This window comes from Drosophila kikkawai, chromosome 3L, assembly GCF_030179895.1.
Source record: "Drosophila kikkawai strain 14028-0561.14 chromosome 3L, DkikHiC1v2, whole genome shotgun sequence".
Classification (NCBI taxonomy): domain Eukaryota; kingdom Metazoa; phylum Arthropoda; class Insecta; order Diptera; family Drosophilidae; genus Drosophila; species Drosophila kikkawai.
Window position 1 is genome coordinate 11102633 of NC_091730.1, and position 18658 is coordinate 11121290.

General features: G+C 38.9%; 2 protein-coding genes and 1 long non-coding RNA gene across 6 annotated transcripts in view; 1 reads left to right on the forward strand and 2 right to left on the reverse strand.

Annotated features, from left to right (window-relative positions):
- Positions 1 to 18658, reverse strand: part of Ac76E (adenylate cyclase type 2 Ac76E) — a 40209-nt gene that overhangs the window by 5379 nt on the left and 16172 nt on the right. For all 4 annotated transcript variants that reach the window (XM_017178773.3, XM_017178772.3, XM_070285029.1 and 1 more), the window contains exons 3-10: positions 9298 to 9431; positions 8890 to 9087; positions 8706 to 8828; positions 7630 to 7824; positions 7064 to 7291; positions 5320 to 5447; positions 3048 to 3206; positions 253 to 1001 (exon numbers count right to left, since the gene is read on the reverse strand). In XM_017178773.3, coding sequence (XP_017034262.1) covers positions 253 to 1001; positions 3048 to 3206; positions 5320 to 5447; positions 7064 to 7291; positions 7630 to 7824; positions 8706 to 8828; positions 8890 to 9087; positions 9298 to 9431 — 1914 coding nt within the window. The remainder of the gene's footprint in view (positions 1 to 252; positions 1002 to 3047; positions 3207 to 5319; positions 5448 to 7063; positions 7292 to 7629; positions 7825 to 8705; positions 8829 to 8889; positions 9088 to 9297; positions 9432 to 18658) is intronic.
- Positions 17284 to 17917, reverse strand: LOC108083116 (uncharacterized). Its single transcript, XR_001771016.3, has 3 exons — positions 17782 to 17917; positions 17535 to 17686; positions 17284 to 17476 (listed from the first exon to the last, which is right to left on the reverse strand). It is a non-coding gene; the product is annotated as an uncharacterized lncRNA (long non-coding RNA).
- On the forward strand, positions 17495 to 18226 carry LOC108083111 (uncharacterized). The gene is made up of 4 exons (XM_017178774.3): positions 17495 to 17701; positions 17760 to 17854; positions 17909 to 18065; positions 18116 to 18226. Exons 1-4 carry the CDS (start codon positions 17506 to 17508, stop codon positions 18205 to 18207), a joined length of 540 nt encoding a protein of 179 aa, XP_017034263.2. The 5' UTR covers positions 17495 to 17505; the 3' UTR covers positions 18208 to 18226.

The window sequence follows — 18658 nt, forward strand, 5'->3', positions numbered from 1 at the left end:
AAGTGTTAATGCCCTTTACAGGTCCTGATTGATGGCTTCTGGTGTTAATTATTCTGTCGAAGTTTCCTTCTGTGACATTTCAATTTGTAATTAAATTGCTACAACAGCTGATTACTATGGCTTCTGAAACTTTATTCAGGTTAATTTTTCTTTAATATTTCTTTATGGATTTTTATTTGTACTTAATCTTTTTTTTTATAAATTTTTTGAAAGGATTAACTACTGTTTCACAAAGCCCATTGGATTTCTCACCTTGCACCGACAACTTTCTGCGAGATCGCTCTGGGGCCTCGGCCACTGTCAGGCTGTTGCTGGCCGAGGATGCTCCGGCTGGAGCTGCTGCCGTTGGTGTGACACTGGCCGGGTTAGAGGACGGAGCCGGGGTTCCACTATTGGAAATTCCGCTCTCCGATCCACTCATGCTAAGCAGATCCTCCGCAGGGAGGGAGAGGGCAGCTGACTTGGCCGCCGATTCTGAGGCGGCGGAATCCCCACTACCACGGTGGGCGCCATTGGGTTTCATCTCCTGGCTATTGTCCTTGTTGTCCTGGTCCTTGACCATCAATGGTTCTGTGACTGCCGTTGCCTCGTCGGCCTCATCCTCCTCCTCGGACAACTCCTTGATGGACATGGAGGCGGCCGAGGCAAGGGGGGCGTGCAGAGGAGCCTCCTGGCTGTTGGTCGAAGTGGGTGACATTTTCTCGTCAGTGATAAGCGGTGGAGGTGGATCCACTGTTACCGGGAGTAACTTCTCGGTGGCGTCGACGGTATCATGGGAGTGGTCCACATCCTTGACCTCGTCCGTGGGACTGGGATCGTTGTGCTCGATGCACTCCACCACGCGTGGAACGCTGTAGGTGTAAGCTGGTTTAGGGGGCACGATGAGATAGGTTTCTATCTTGTGGTCCGCCAAATAGGCATCCCGGTTGCCGCCCTCGCCCTGCTCCACCTCGAATTTCTCGCCCAGGAAGTCCAGAGTCTGCTTGGTGATGTGAACGCGGCTGCAGAAAGAACGCAAACATAGATGACGATTGGAAAGTTAAGGTATGATGATGATGAATGCTTGTGCGGGTGGCACATGGGGCGTATGAGTAATCTACTTTTATTTTCATTTCTTCGGTTTTTTGGATGTCTTGCACAACTACACCGAGATAAAAATTGTGAAAAAAAAAGATAAAACCTGTAAATAAGTCTATATTTTAATATTTAAAAAATAGTATTAAAATTTGCAATTCATTTGGTACTATTATAATCATATGATATTAAAAAAGTTTAATTCAATTTAAGAAGAAATGAAATCCATTTAAAAATATATCATAAAATTGGTAAAACTTAAAAAAATATTCATATTTATACAGGTCAAAACTAATTTCATATTTCTATTATAAACACAATTCTTTTAATATTTTAAGTATTTTATGGCAAGTGGAATTTTATATTTCCCCACTATTTTCTCTTGGTGTACACACACTCAGGTTTATGTAAAATAATTTAGGCGTCTCCCGTCTCTATGTCTACTCCCATTTATCTGTTTCCTACGTAATTTTGTTTATATTTCGGCTCAGGGAAAGCGCAATTCGTGCGTGAAGCCCTAGTCGAGGCGTCTGAGCGTTTTCCGGCTCATTGAGTATAGCATTTCCATTCAATTCAAAATAATTGAAGTCTTCGTATGTGACCGCAGGTAAGATAAAAGAAAACATTTCAACATTCTCAGCTAGCATTCATCTGAAGGACTCCAGCGTGACTTAAGTACGCGAAATGAATAAACCAAAAGGAAATTTGTTTGTTTGTGCATAAAAGTTAAACTGTTCTGGGAATTGGAAGGCGGGGAAGGTAGAGAGTTTTAGACTTTGGCATTTGCAAAGCCAACATTAGGAATTTCCCGGAATTAAGCTGAGCGGAAACATATTTAAAATTTAATTAGACAAAAAGGTGACCTAGAGCAATGAACATATAAATTTCGCTTTAAGCTTAATGCCAATTTTTTATGTTGTATCTTAAACAACATTTTAATAAAGAATTAATTATGGTTTTCTATCTTTAAAAATGGTTTGATATTTGAAATTAAATTCCTCATACTTTTATAAAATTTAATTAAGCCTCAACCTTTGTGGATATATCATTGACATATGTAGGAATTCCCTAATTTGTAAATTCTTTGTCAACTTTGGTTCCTTATATTTTTTGCTGCAGCTCTTCGTAACCTTAACCTTTGCTGTTGGGTGTTATGCTGACTTGAACTGAAGCCCGTTTAATTGCGGCTACACCGAGGCTAATTTAAATTGCCATTACGACTGCTTGACTCGCTTTGTGCCACCACCGCCATTAGAAAAAGCACCATGGCCTCTCTGTTCCCCCTCCCCGATTCCCACCCGTGGGTTCCGCGTTTTGTTTATTTATTTTTGTTCGCCTCGCTCGTCATCGTTGTCGTTGTCAGTCGTACAAGCATAATGGCGAAATGAGGGAAAACACTCGCCTACACAAAACAAAATTGTAAAGGTCACTGAAATACTTCTAATAATAAATTTTATTATAATTTGTAAGAAAGTTATCTTAGGCTTTTTTATTCTATTAGATTAAAAACTGTTCTTTTTTTGGGTATTTGATTAAAGAAAATTAAATTCTTTACGGAAATTGTAATACTTATAAATGTATAACTCACATATTTATACAAAATGCTATAAAGATCTCTACTAGAATTTTTAAAAACCTTTATAAGATATATAAAATTATACAGCAGATATATTTTTATGGGTTGTTGAAAACCTAGTAATTTCTAGAATACCCTGATATATATATTATATTTTATATATTTTTATAAATGTTCGTATTTATAATGTGATTATAATGACTCTGCTAGTCTAATCCTTTTTTTTTTCTATAAAATATAAATATAAAAAATCAGAGATATGTGAAATAGTGTCATATGTCAATAAAATAATGTATTCCTATAAAAAATCACCAAGTTAAATCATTATGAATGAATCATATATGAATGAATGACCAATTTGGATTAAATTTTTCTGCGAGTGCACACAGACACTTACCCGGCTACACCGCCGCTCTCCATGTGGTTGGCCAATGTAACATCGTCGCTCCAAACATCAAATTGCCACTTTCGTAGGCCAAGGACGCCGCAGAGAACGTTGCCCGTGTGGATGCCAATTCGCATGTCGACGTTTATGCCGGTCGCCTCACGCACGTGTCTGTTGGAGTAAGCGAAGGGCAAACAATGAGTGGAGCACAAAGCAGCGCCTCGCGCATATGTATTATTAAGGATATACGAGTAGGTACACAACTGCAGGCTAGTTGTGCCGTCGTCGTATTAACAATTTTATGGGCCATAAAGCACAAGCGGACCAGGTCGACTCCGGACCGATGGACGACTATTATACGGGTGGGAATAGAGGTGGGACTATCACAAAAGGTGTACATAGAAAAACTAGGATTAAGTTGGGATTGTATATTATCTAAAATCCCTGTTTTTGTTTTACAAAAGTTGAACTAATATATTTTCCTTTTTTAAGGCACATTAAACATATAACAAAATATTATCAATAAGATATAATTTTTAAAATATATTCTGGCTAAAATGTTTGTTTTTAATAAAAGCAACTTATTTTCTAAAGTTTCTTTAAGAATTTAAACAAATTCTTATTTAAAAAAGGTTACAACAAATCTCTTCAGTGTGTCCCTAGTGTTTCCTTTGCAGGAACTTTTGTTCCTGGATAGCCATTTCCACAGCAAGGACCTCGCAAACTGAAGGCTGGCCAACAAGAGTTCTTGAGTTATTAACGTTAAGCAGCATTTTCTGTTGGCCTGAATGCCGTCGGGGTCAAATGAGCCGCATCGAAGGCCAAATCACTGGGGAACCCTTCGGGGTTTTATTTGCTTTGGCCCTTCCTGGTCATTTTCTAAGCAGTGGGAGATATGGATATGGCCGCAAACGCCGTAAAAGGTATTGGATTTTTGTATCCGGATTTTGGGATTGTGAATTTCTAAGTGCTCAAAGTTTTCTCAAAACAAAAAAGTTGCAAAATTCTGATTGAACTGCATAATTCATGTAAATATATCCCAAACTAAAAGCCATAAAATCAAGATGGCTTTGCGACCAAATCCATTGCCTACATTTTGGGGTAATCGCGAGCCTTATTAAAGTTGCCCCATTTTCGGGATTATATGACAAGGGCAATGCAATTCATAATTAAATCTTGTTTGTCTTCTGCTGAAAACTTTTGGCATTTCCCCAGTTGCCTGTTAAGCTGCCCGAAAGTCAACATCTCACGAGTGCGAGTATCTTTTCGGCCGAGTTTTGTGGCAGGAACCAAGCCAGATTCTGGGGCAACTTGGTCGGGGGCATTGGTCGGCGCAAAAGATTAAAAGGCCAGAGCTCAAAAGGCACCGAAATAAGGAAGGCCCGGCACGCAAAAATAAACAATAGGAATAAGCACAGAGTCCAATAAAAAAAAAAGCCGGGAAAAAGGCATCAAAAAGCCAAAACGAGAGGCTCCTTGGTCCTGAGGCCACTTGCGTATAAATTCTCGCGTGTAATAAAATGGCCTTTGTGTCGATATTGTTTATTGTATTTTATGATGTTTCTGTTTGCCATTCTTTTATTTTCCCATCTCGTTCGTGCGCCTTTATAGCATAATACATTTTTAATGGTCCCCCATAAAGCCGAGGGTTTGAGGGGGTGACTTCACCGGAAATGCGAGGATTTCTGGCTGCAATTAAAACCCCGAAACCGGTCACAGATTAAAATGGCAGATCAAATGCGTTGACACGCCTCTAATTTGATTCAAAATTGGGATAATATGTAATTTAAATTTGCATTTTTATTTAATTTAATGTTGCTTTTGCTTCTGTTGCATTATAGGAAATTAGGAACTAAGCAAAAGTTGCTAAGAACAAATTTTAAAACGAATTAACTAATTTTAAAAGAAAGAGATTTGCACAAAAATGTGTCAGAAAATAATAATACATTTTAAAAGTTTTGCTTTTTACCTGCTTTTGGGCCACAAACCTTAAACAAGACAGAAACTAGCCAAGCAGAAGGACGCTTTATGGCTCAGTTAACTGTAAATGCAACAACCATTCCCAGCTCACCACAAACCCGACAATCACGGTGTCAAATGGCCTTGGCCAAAAGGAGCTCGGAGTGAAAGTCAAAGGCTGGCCGGGAGCGAAAGACAAACAAGACGTACACCCACCCAACCGGTGACGGTGCCCAATGCAAATGTTGACCAAGAACCAACAGAACTCGGCCAAGCAAAGACCTGTCCCGAGCCAGGACCCAACCGAAACGTGGGGCACACTCACCTGATGGCATCGATCATCTGCAGGCCCATGTTGACACAATTGGTTGCATGTTGGGGCCGGGAAATGGGCAGGCCGGACACACAGTAATAGCAATCGCCAAGGATCTTGATACGAAGGCATTGGTTCTCCTGTCGGAATACAAATAATTAATTACTATTTGGAAATTAGGTAGTCTTAGTCCTTTCATTTGTCACAACACAACAAGAAGGATGTGGGTTTATAATTTGGACGTGATTTTGATTAGAAATAAGTGTGTGTCATATTTTGATTTATTATGTATACAGAAAGTCAAATTTCAGGAAGTAAAACTAGAACTATAAGTTTTGATTTTGACTTTTAAAATCGGTTTTAAAATCTTTTAACTCAAGGTAAGGTCAACGGTTTAAATTTATATTAATTTTTCATATTATTTTTCTCCAAAGAAATATTTATAAAATTTCCTATTACACAGGTACACAGCCAAAAATTTCCACGAACCATTTCAAGTTTTCCATGATATTTGGGTGCTCCTGAGTAAAAGTCCCATACAAAATTATTTTCCATCACCTACAGGTTCCGCGGTATACCTAAGAATACAAAAAACCTATGTTTGCCGACATTTTGAATTACGTGGCCTATATAATTGGACTTACCTTTATTATTTTCGGTAGGACCTACTCTCAATACATCACGGCACTACTAAAAAATAGTCCCAATCGTGGACCATTGCCCATGTCTTTGGAATTCGACGCCAAAGTTGAAACTCCCAAAATTTTCAACATTTCTGTGATGAAAAAACAATTCTGAGAATTAAATCTTATATGGAACTAATTTTAAATATTCATTGAATCTATTGTTCATTGTATTCTTTAATTTCGGTTTAAAGCGTTTGCATGAGGACATTTTATTGGATTTATTAAACGAATAAAACCGCTTTTTTGGTTTTATTATCTACTACTATTTTCTGTCAAATTTCAAATAAGTCAAGGCAACCTATAAAATAGTAGTAGATATGTTTCTTTTTATATATAATATACATTTAGTTTTATATTAAATAAAAAGGTCTTCCGAACATAACATTTTTAAGACAGCTTAGTAGCCAGCGATAATCCTTACATATTTAAGTTTAGTCAAAAAGAAAAAATGTATATTATATATAAAAAGAAACATATCTACTACTATTTTATAGGTTGCCTTGACTTATTTGAAATTTGACAGAAAATAGTAGTAGATAATAAAACCAAAAAAGCGGTTTTATTCGTTTAATAAATCCAATAAAATGTCCTCATGCAAACGCTTTAAACCGAAATTAAAGAATACAATGAACAATAGATTCAATGAATATTTAAAATTAGTTCCATATAAGATTTAATTCTCAGAATTGTTTTTTCATCACAGAAATGTTGAAAATTTTGGGAGTTTCAACTTTGGCGTCGAATTCCAAAGACATGGGCAATGGTCCACGATTGGGACAATTTTTTAGTAGTGCCGTGATGTATTGAGAGTAGGTCCTACCGAAAATAATAAAGGTAAGTCCAATTATATAGGCCACGTAATTCAAAATGTCGGCAAACATAGGTTTTTTGTATTCTTAGGTATACCGCGGAACCTGTAGGTGATGGAAAATAATTTTGTATGGGACTTTTACTCAGGAGCACCCAAATATCATGGAAAACTTGAAATGGTTCGTCGAAATTTCACAAAGTTTAATTTTGTGTTCCTGTGTTATTACTTCCTTAATACTTCACTTTTTCCCATATTTTACCTGTGCTATTTGATCAAAACGTCCAAACAAATCGTTGAGGGTCTTGACCAGATCACTGGCCGTCAGGGAACTTGACAGGGGCGTGAAGTTGACAATATCCGCAAAGAGAATGGTGACATTTGTATGGCGCTGGACATGCAATTCGTGGAAGCGGGTGGCCGAGGTGGAGGCTTGTCCTCCGGCCCTCTGGCAGGCATCGGCCATCTTCAACATGATGCTGCGCTTCACCTGGGAATAACAACAAGCAATGGGATTATTCTCAGTAAAAACACAGCTTATCTGTTGCTCTGACATGGGATTACACTTGAACAAAAATCGGATTTATCTTTGATTAAAAAAAGAAATAGAATTTTCAATATTTAGAGTATATATTTGTAAGGGTAATCATACATAAGGACAATTTATATTTATTTTAAAATTAAAATCAAGCAAAGAATATTTGAGTTTTTGCTTTATATTTTAAAATTCCTTTTAGAATTTTGTTTGAAACATATTCACATGACTTTAAATTGTCCCAATTAAATCGCAAAAATATTCTAAAAAATATTTTTTCACAGTGTCCTTACCTCAGCAGCAATGTAGGCGGGTATCACGCTGAGCAACAGCTGCTCCTGCTGCTCCCGCTCGCATTCCAGCTTCACGCGCTGCTCGATCCCCGTCCTGGTGCCGTCGACTGTGCGATTGTGCGCCGCATCCGACATGATGCGATAGTAGAGCCCGGAAATGGATGCACTGGCCAGCATAACAATCTCCCCGAAGAGCTAAGTGCACCAGATGGGGAGAAAGGAAAGAGGGCACGTTCCATAAATAATGAATGTCTAACCCGGAATGGCAATTACCAGCCGGCACAGAGCGCATCGTTGTCCTCGCCGCGCGGCAAAAACACGATGCAACCTAATTAACGAATCACGACGAGGGGGTAGGAAACCGAGATGGAGACCCAACCGCATCCCATTAGGGGAGTTAGGGGAATTGAAACGAGCACGAGCCGGATACAAATTATTTCTCACCGCGCTAGAGCGAGGGAATATAAGCTCTTGTGCATAAAATTAGCAAAAGGATAAACTGCATTTACGGGATGAATTCTTATAAAATAAATTTAAATTAAATCCAACGGAATTTTAATAAGAAACGGGAATATAGTGGAAAATTGTTGACATTCATTTGAACCATAATGGAAACATAAATTACATATTAATAAATTCAAGTAAAATTTCACATTAATAAATAAACATCCAAAAATTAATCTGTTGAGAAGTATTTTAAAGTTCACTTAAATTTTATTAAACCTTTAAGAAATTCCACAAAGTACACATTATCTTTTATATACTTTCCCTGCCTGTTGCTCCTGCCAATTTGTGATAACAATTAAAGTTAACTCCCCAAACAAAATGTGTCATTAAGTAGACAATCCCATTGTGAAAGTGATATAAATTCGGATGCCACCAAATGCACGGGATTATAACAGCACACGTTCTCAAAATAATTGCGCTCTCTGATCCGTGGTAAGCCCTATTTGGTCGTTCCCCCCAGCACAGTCATAAGCCCCAATCATATGGAAACTAATCCAATCGCCTGTGTGCGGCTAGCCATTGTGGGGACTCCATGCTCCACGCGGAACGCAAATGAATGACGAACTCACCATTGGCAAATCGGGCGAGTAGTCCGGACTGGCGCCGATCCTGTAAACGATGTGAATGGCGGTCATGAATAAGGCCAGCACCACAGACACGGGCCACGAAATTGGCAGCATGGAATGGATGCACTGCAAAAGAACGCTCGAGATTATAATCCACAGGAGGAGCTGCAATGGGATGCGGGCTTACCAGAAACAGGGCATACATGGGCAGCGGGGCCAGTTCGTCGCCGGTAATGGCCGCAATGGTGCCCAGCGAGAAGGTGGTGACGATGGCGAAGGCCAAGGCGGCGGCCGGGGAGCTCAGAACCGCAGGGAACTGCAGGGCCGTCAGAATGGAGCCCGAGATTAGGGCTGCCAGTACGAGGAGCAAGGTTTGCACCAAGTGCTGTGGATGTCACAGAAACACAGAGAAAATAATTGGTTAATTATAAAATTATAATCCTAATCCTTCAAGGATTTTAAAGTATTTTTTTTTTTTAATTTATAATTATAATAATTATATATAAAAATATATAAAATAATAACAATTATATATAATAGATTTTTGTTTCCCTGCATAAACCTTCGCGGTAATCTACCTCGCCCAAGTGCTCACCTGTTCGTAAACGATGCCAATGATTATGGACACGACACATGCCAGCAGTGAAGTCAGCAGGCCGGATCTGAAGAGCGACTTACGCAGCCTCTGGCGGTAGCGGGTATATAAATCGTTTAGGTGGATGTCCTCGGCTGCAAAAGTGAACAAAAGTTGGGTTTATTAGTAACCTTTTAAAGAAGAAATTATTTACTATATTTCTAGTTAAAAGAAGAATGCACTTACAAGATTATCAGGTCAATTTTCTTTTTATTTTTTTATAATTTTGTATATTATATAATATCATAACAAAAAATAGCCACACAATTCTCTCTCAAATAATTCCCTTAGCAATCAATTTAGCTGACGTTATTTCCCTGACACTAATGTGCCCAAGCTATTTCATAACATTATTAAAATTTGCATAAATCCGTAGGCTTAATTTGATCATTCAGAGATAAAGTTCAGCTGCCTCCTGGCGATTCCCGGATTCGTACGTGATGGGTATTATCTCGAAGCGAATTAATTGACCACCCACGGAATCTAAGGAAGCTCCGCCCGTCTGACATTTAAATTTGACATTTAACAAAGACACACATTTCGCCAGCGCACACGCAAAGAAATTGTATACTCCGCCAAGACTTCTCATCCGATTTCATGCCACCGCCGTGCAATTTCACAGACAATTGTCTTTGGAAAGCAACTTAATTGAGCTGTCAGACAGCCGCAGGGTGTGGTCAGGACTGGCTATATGCTCACACACAAGTGGAATCAAATATCACCTTTGGGTAATTGTGAATAGGCCTGAAGGCGATTGATATATAAGGACAATAAATAAATCATTTCATGGGGAAAGCTAAATAAAAGCCAAATCTTTTACGGATCAAATGCCGGACTATTTCGCACTTTAATTGCTGCCAGCAAATTGAAATCCAGGCAGTCAAATATTTATACTCCTATCAACATTTGCAAAGCTGCAATTAAGTGTAAATATCATCAACACACACACACTCGCTGCTTTCATAAATCATCAGGCAAACAACACACCCGCACAGTTGCCTACAAAAGTGTGGTGCCCGAACATACAAATTAGCATACTGCGTTTTGGAGTTTTCCCCTATTTACACACAATTCGTAAATCGATACGCACAGATTTATAGCCCGCTAATTGACTGCGGCATTTAAAGTGTTTGATTTATTTATGGTCGTAGACATGGCCGATAAGCCGTGCTCGTTGTCAGCCATTGGATATTTGGTGGCAAGTTTAGTCTTTTTCTGTTGTGGTCGCCCCTATTTATAGATGTGTTCTGGTAACTTGATTTTTTGTCTGCCGGCTGAATTGATTTTTCTCCTCGCACGCGCCCTATTTTTCAGCCCTAACAAGCTGACCCGATAAATCAATAGCCGGCCAGTCTGAGTCCTCTTAACAAGCAGGACTCGAGTGCGGTCTGAGTGGTGTAAGGTCAAGTAGGTTCTGTCTAGTGTTCGGATGTCTGGTTAATTAATGAAGGAAAATACCGCAAATTAAGCGCACAATGGCTTGTGCAAATATTTGCATGGTGAGGGCGCATTCTTGCATATGCTTCATGGCTTTAGGAAAGCTTATTTCAAGGTAATTATTATCCGTTTAAGCTGCTTATTTTGTTGATTAATTAGTACACCTTTTCAGCTTTTTAGGATTTTAATTTTAATTCCTGTTTGTTTTAAACAAATTTTTATTGCAGCTTAAACAAGTTTTCAGCATAAATTATAATTAATTATCAGAATACATTTACCCTTTTTGGTCGTAAACATTTTAAACTCAAAAATCACAAGCATAAAAGGGATATAAAAACCTCAGAAGCCATAAATGCGTTCAAAATGCATTATTATTTATAAGCTGGGGTTAAAGTATGAAATATATATTACAATTGCTGGGCGGGGCATAAAAATGGAAACCGCAGTTAACCGCCTTGTCGACATCGCATTAAGTTGGGAATTTTCCCAGTCTAAGTGAAAAATTCAGGGAAAGCCGCAGGCGGAAAAGAAAAATAAATCGAGAGGGAAACACCGACAGCAGCGGATACCCACACATTTATCCATCCGCACTCTCACATACACAGTTCGCACATAGGGAACAGAGGAGCTGCCTTCACTTGTTTATTCTCTGCAATCAAACAGAAATTCTTTTGACACGAACCAAGGGAGAGTGTGTGTGTGTATGTCCTTATAAGCGCCAGTACAAACACCAACGTAAAGTGACAGATGCTGCCTCGTCTGAGTGTATGTGTTAGGGTGAGCCGAGTTGCCGATTTATAGCTAAAAGCAGGATAATCTATGACATATTCTACAGAATATTGTCTTGGTAGAGGTCCTGGCAAGGATTTATTAAATAATATTATAATAAAACAAGAGTCGTGGCATACTTTTTGGCGGTACAGAAAATAGAATGATGAGAAAATCCTATCAACTTTATCTTTAAAACTCTCTTTCCTTCAAAATAAATAAAATACTAATTTATTTTAGGCTTGGTTTATAATTATAAATAATAATAATATAAATAATATAATAATAAGTTAAATTGGTACATTTTACTTATATTTTCCATCGAATCAAATCAGTGCCACCTTAGTACTGGTATCTGCACGATGGCTCATAAAAAGTAAAGCGGCTAAAGTGAAACAGTTGAAGAAAACCTAGACGAAGACACGACAACGACAGCGACAGCGACAGCGACATTTGCCGATGCTTTTGGCATAGATTTTATTTTATCTCAGAGCTGAAGCGCTGAAATCCGCCATGGCTTCCCCCAGCTCTTCCCCGCATGATTAAGTATGTGCGGACACATTGTCAAGGCATCCTATCCTCCTGGCATCCTGGCGAGCAGTTGAGAAGAGAGGCAAGCGATTAGGGAGATTGAGTTCGTTGCCAACGAAATTTCATGCGGGCCGCCTCGGCATTAAAGATGCAGAGCAGCCCCGAACAGAAGCAGGAGGCTCTGGCTTAAACCCATGCCTGGGGTTAAGCTATTGGGTAACCGGCTTAGTGGCGAAGCTGCTTTTATACTGCCGCCCAAGCAAGTGCATCCCATAACAGAATCTAAGAGATGGCAAATGAAACCCGGTGTGGGTAAAAATTCAAATTGGGAATAAGAAAAGAGGTTGCAAATTTTATCGTTCGATTTTATTTATTTATTTTTTTTTTTGTATACCTTGCAGGGTATTTTAATTTTAATCTGATCTATACTACAAATTAAAAATTAAAATTTTAATCAAAAGTCAGGGAGATTGCCGATGCATAATATGTCTAGTTATCTTTGTTCTTTTTTTCCTATAATTTCTGATCTGACAGTTACTTATCGACCAATTTCAATGCAATAAATAAAACATTTCAAGGCTATCAAGTGGACACTTTAATTATTCATATATTGTGGTCTTGACAGTTTATCTATAACTAATAAATGTGCCAATAAATCTGTGTGAATATTCATTTAAAGTTTAAATGCCTGTTCGATGGTAAATTCATTCCAGTTCCCACCATTTAGCCCCTGCCATTTTCCATTTATTTAGCCAACATATTTTGCACAGGTATGCTGAAATGTTCAAAATATTGGCTTTTCCTCCCCCACACATATTGAGGCAGCCTGAAAATATGCAACAGCGTTTGCCCCATGGCCATGGAGATACGGAAAATATTGCACATACGACCTGTCGGCCCAAGCCAACAACATAAAACGCAACAAAATGGAGGCGGCAAATGCGGCACTTGCATGGCAGCCACTCCAAGCTGCAACTGCCACCTGCTGCAACATTGTAAATTACATCCTACGGGGCTGGGGCGGGAATTACAAGCTTTTTGCGCTGAATCGTGTGCCGCATGGCAAGCAGATGGCACAAATGGCAGACGCCATCCATGGCAGGGATTCGAGAGCTGTTGCCGTTTTAGCGCGGAGCCTTGGAGCGGATTGCCCATGTAGTCACCCGCATCGACCACATTCTGAGGGGCTTAGTTGGACGATCTACTTGAAAGTCGTTTTGTCTGCATTCACTTTGATTTTTTATAGCCCTTTCAATGCGGAGATATATTCAAGGGATTTTTATATTTATATATTTTTCTCACAGAACCATTTTCCAATGCTAAAAGGAGCCATTATGGGTGATGTGGGTCAAAGGCCCAAAAGGACCCTTCATGCGTTTGGATATGAAGTCCTTAACACCAAATGTTTTTGGGGTTGTTGAAAGGACATTTGGCCAAATAAACACATTTATAACGAAGTGTTTAGATATTATCTTTCGACAAATTAATAAAACTTTATTGCAATGGGAATAAAAATATAAAGAATTATTGTATAACATACTTTTTCCTATACTCCTTTGTAATGTATTCATTATGAGTATACGTTTTCCCCACCCCAAACCTTCAGATACATCAACTTCTCCAAAAGAAGACGTATTCAACACCTAGCTCGCATGAATAATGTGAAATAGTATAAAGGAAATAGAAAGGAAGAGACATCTGAACAAATTGTCGACAATAGGACAACGGAAACGGAAACAATGGAAATGTTCGTAGCCACAGCATTTGCTAATGGCAGAACGGAACGAGATGGCTTCGGGCGGTGGAATGGGAAAAAGAGTGTCCTGGCAACGTATTAATCAAGGTGCAGTCAATGCGAACCTCTGAAGCCCCCAGGCTATGTGGTGGCAAAAGGAAGCCAAATTGGCAACAGACGCTTAAGGTAATAGACGTGCCAACGAAGCCGACCCTGTGTGGCACGTATCCTGCTAGTTTCTGCGGCTGAGAACGCAGCTGCCCATTTGCCTTTCTGTGCGTGTCGCTGGCACGAAGCTCGTAAATAATGTCATGGCTAAGACAAAAGCCAGGGCCAGTCAACAGTCTGCCGCTGACACTGGCAGGCGCATCGAGAACTTATTTTCAGAAAAGCTATCCCTTGCCCATTTGCTTGAGTTGACACTTTTTTGTACCAAATACCCAATGTGAAAGGGGTTACTACCTTGGCAATTAGATATGTAATCTGGATTATCTGTTTTTAAATTTTGATACTGGAAAGTTTTAAAGTTAAACAATCATATAAATAAAGAATAAGTTTACAGATTTTCTATTAACAAAAAAATTTTTACTTAATTTACTTTTCAAAAAAGTCTTTCATTTTTTAAGACATTCTCAATTTCAGACATCAATTATTTAATACATACTATTTTAATAGGTATCTTATAGTCAAAACCCTCCACTAATTTGTATTTATTTTTGCCTACGTTTTCTTCCTTTAGCTACCTTCATTTCGGCTCTGTGGCACGCAAGTCAATCAGCTATTAGACCCAAAACGCTTAAGCTTTCAATTTTCGAAAAGGTCTCATAGTGTGTGAAATCTCAATGGGTGTTCATAGTCTGTTTTTATAGCAAAGGGGGAAAAGAATCACAAGATTACGCTATTTTTAGAGGCAAACTTTAGAAACCTAAGCTTAGAAAGGTATCTTTTTGGGGAAAATAAATCATCGTACAATAGGGTTTAAAAACTCCCAAAATAAAAATATTTAAAAGGAAACTGGAGTGAATTTTAAAATTTCATAATATTCCTTACACATTCATAATAAAATATAACGCAACGTTAGTTCCTTTTTCAATGGGTTTTCAAGCATTCTACATACAAAATTTGAAGGTTTCTCTTCGGAAAACACTATTTTCTTATAAGTTAGATTAGGGCACATCCTTTTTAGATAAAGTACCTAAAACCTTAAGACACTTGTGTGCTTCACATGAATATTGAATTCCGAAATAACTCCCCTATCAATTTGCTCTTAAACGATGATTTCTTCAGCTATTCTGAATAAAACTCAAACCTTTCCCTGGAGCAGGGCAATCAAGGGACAGATCCCACAAATCTGGCATCGTAATGTGCATATTTTAGCAATAAAACGCTGACACTGCTCCGGGCGCATATTCACTGTCAAAGCAATTTGCATACATCTTTTGTTGGTTTGCCGGGCTTTATCTTTGGGGGCCAATTTCGCGGATTTCTCGCTTTTCCCTCACATGGAAGCCCGGGGAAATGGTAACTCAGATCGCTGGCACCTATAACCTTCAGCCCCAGAGCATGCAAATGTAAAAGGGTCTATTGTCGGAGATATTTCGTCTTGTGTTGTTGAGTGGCATAAATCTCATAACGGCTGAGCCGCAGATACACACACGTGTTGCCGCATGATGAATGCAAACTCATGAGCGAGGACCGAGTTATGTGTATAGAGCCCGCATAATAAGCCAGACAGCCAACAAAATGCATATACAGCTCCAGATACTTTTACAGATACAGCTACAGATACAACTACAGATGCTGTCATTCCGCTTCTGAGAGGTGTGTGCACGGCATTCCTCATTTCGCATGCAAGTTGCATTCATTTGAATTTCTATTTGTCCGATGCGCTTCGCTGGTGACAGATTTTTTCACCCGGCTTGAAATGTGGCACATTTCTACATTAATTCCGAAGAAGACATGGCCAGGTACAGATATTTTTGAATAGGACAGAAAAGAAAGCCAGGTGTTTGGATGTACTATATTTTTTACGAAGGAAAAAACCTTGTAACAAGACCAACTACAATTAATGTTCATAGCGAGTGATAGAGTTCAACTTTTTGGTTCGTGTCTATTGCTCAACTCACTTACCACCGAAATGGGTTTGTTTATCTTTCTATGGCCCGCACTTACACTCACTCGAATCAATTTACAACTTTTCAGTCAATCACAAACCAATCAGAGTGCAAAATATGAGCGCAATCACATCAAGCCAATTGTGGGTCGTTTTAGTACACTTTAGATATCCACAGAGGGAAAAGCAAATGTTGTTTATTGCTTTGAATATAAATATGACATTTGAGCAGCTGTAAAGTTGCCAAGGAAATAAATTTCTTCTTGTATTATTTTCCCATATAATAGTTTCTTCATTAACATAACCCTTTCTTATTAATTATTTAATATTATAATTATAATGATAATGATAAATGTACAATGAAAAAATATTAAAAAAATATATCGTCCCCATTGAAATCGCTACGTTCATAAGCCTAAAGCAACTAGGTTCATATCTAACCCATCTTTTCGCTCAGTGCTGTTCCTGAGGTTCACTCGGGCGCTTTGTGGCCCGGACGGCGCCATCGAGAGCCAGCCAGGCGGCGCTCAACTGGCAGCTGAATAAACAGCATCAACAACAACTGCAGGGTGCAGGGTGTAGTGTCACGAGGGGAGCCCAGCTAGGGGATGAGGGATGGCTGAATACCGTTTCATCGACACTTTTTCATTGAATTCAATTAAAAGCGAAATTGAAAATTGAAATTCAATTAAGATGCTATAAATACGCCAGTCGGGGTGCGAGGGTGTGAACAAGTGGCGAAGCTATAGAGAGGAGAGAGGAGAGAGGAGGACAGTAAAAGCACTCCCGGATAGAAAGGAGCTCTCGCCCGGGCCAATACCGATACCCGGGCCAATGATGATAGATGAGCTGCTGTCCTGGGTGCCAGGAGTGGATGAGAGAGATTCGGAATGGCCCTGGATTCGATCGATCCATGAAGGGGTGTGCGACAACGAGGCACATGATATGTGACCACGGCTTTTTATTAAACCGACTCTTCTATCTGTTCTTTTGGCTGACATTTAATGGGCCATCAACACGTTGCTTACTCGATTCGATGTCGGGGTATTAATGACAAATAAATTGATGCTGCAATCAATCAAAAAATAAGCTGCCATATGTTGCTCGAGGATAATGAAGTCTGGGAGCACACAATACACAAATCAGATTAGCATCATTAGTAGCTCGCCTTATGGGAAGGTCTTATTTCTTAGAAATGGTTTCATTTGGGGACAAAATTAATTTCGGTTTTCCATTTAAAATTTGTTGGTTTTTGGACTAATTGGAAAGTCATTCTTAAGGCTTAAAATATAACTTGCAAATAAATTAGTAGGAATAATTATTAATTGAAAGAACTTTGTATTTCAAAGCTTCATAATTTAATCTATAATTTGGTATATTTCAGAGATTATTTCATAAAAGCCAATCTTTGTTTTGCCAGTCAATTGGTAGCTTTATTTTATAAACGGCTGCTGTTTTGTACGGCCAAAGTTTCTGAGGGAGGGATGAGGTCTTTGTGCAGAGAGATGAACTTTACTGACCTAAAGGCCAGTCTTGAATTCCAAAGGGTTCTCCAGCTTAAAGTTACGAGAATTAACTGTCAAATATGACACTAAAATTCGTATTTATACATACAAAAGTGTTTATATTTTTGATGCCATCATTGTTCAGGAAACTGATCAGACGCAAATGTTGCTTTTGTATGCAAATAAAGACTGGATGCATTGTAATTTCATTCTACACCTTGTTTTTCGGATTTATTAATGCTGGCATTATAGTCGATGATGCTATTTGGAAGAAAAGTAAGTAAGAAGGGCTTTTGCCGTATTATTTGACCGTTCCCGTTACGTATTTCCACAGCCAATAAAACTGATAAATTTACCAAATGGTTCATTGTCTTTCATATTGCTTTGATGATCGCAGCCGCGGTAATCCTGCTTATAGGTATTCTGGCGGTGAGCAAGAAATCACTTTGTTTCGATCCCTATTGAACTTTAACTTTGCAACAGAAACTTTTGAAATTTGTTGTCCTTTGGATGACAATGTTCCTCATTCATATGATAGCCTACTATGTTGTCTTCAATGGACTAGTATACGGTCGGAATCCGTTCTTCAACAGCGGTCTCTCCATTTCAATTTATGTCCTGGCGATGCTGATTACTCTGGGTAAGATTATTTCAAGGAGCCAAACTTTGGATAATTGTGTGTCCTTGCAGGGATAGACTTGTATTGCATTCTCATTGTCAGTTTTCATTATTATATTGAGAAGCATCCAGATGAATTCCGACCGGCGTGTGTAGACAAATAAGATGCTTGACAAGGAGGAGGTACAATATTTGCAGCCCCAATTAATCTTCATTTTAATACTCCTTGTATATATGTACATATATACCTATAGCATGCCCCACAGCACCTGTTCCATCAAATGAGACGACTGCCAGCGTGATGATAACAGCTTGGACCGTGTTAATATGGCAGACTCAATTTTCTTTATAATTTCATTAGCATCTTGATGAGAACTGAAAACGATTCCACGCGTGCCAGACACACACACACATCGAGCGGGAAACTCTAGGCTAATGCTGATGCTAATGAGGCCATAATATAAATTGCTTAAATTGAAATTATGCAAAAAAGTTAATACTCCTCACATCACACTCAAGAGGACATGGCGGTATAGAGGGGGGGTATAAGTTCGCTTGACTTTAGCACCAACAGTTGGCTGGGCAATATAACAAGATTTCCCAAAGACTTCCTCT

Bases quoted from the DNA above. Each gene is read 5' to 3' on its own strand.
- LOC108083111 (XM_017178774.3), top strand. From the start codon at position 17,506: ATGACACTAAAATTCGTATTTATACATACAAAAGTGTTTATATTTTTG. The intron at 17,702-17,759 runs GTAAGTAAGAAG...GTATTTCCACAG, and splicing joins TGATGCTATTTGGAAGAAAA to CCAATAAAACTGATAAATTT. The intron at 17,855-17,908 runs GTGAGCAAGAAA...ACTTTGCAACAG, and splicing joins TGCTTATAGGTATTCTGGCG to AAACTTTTGAAATTTGTTGT.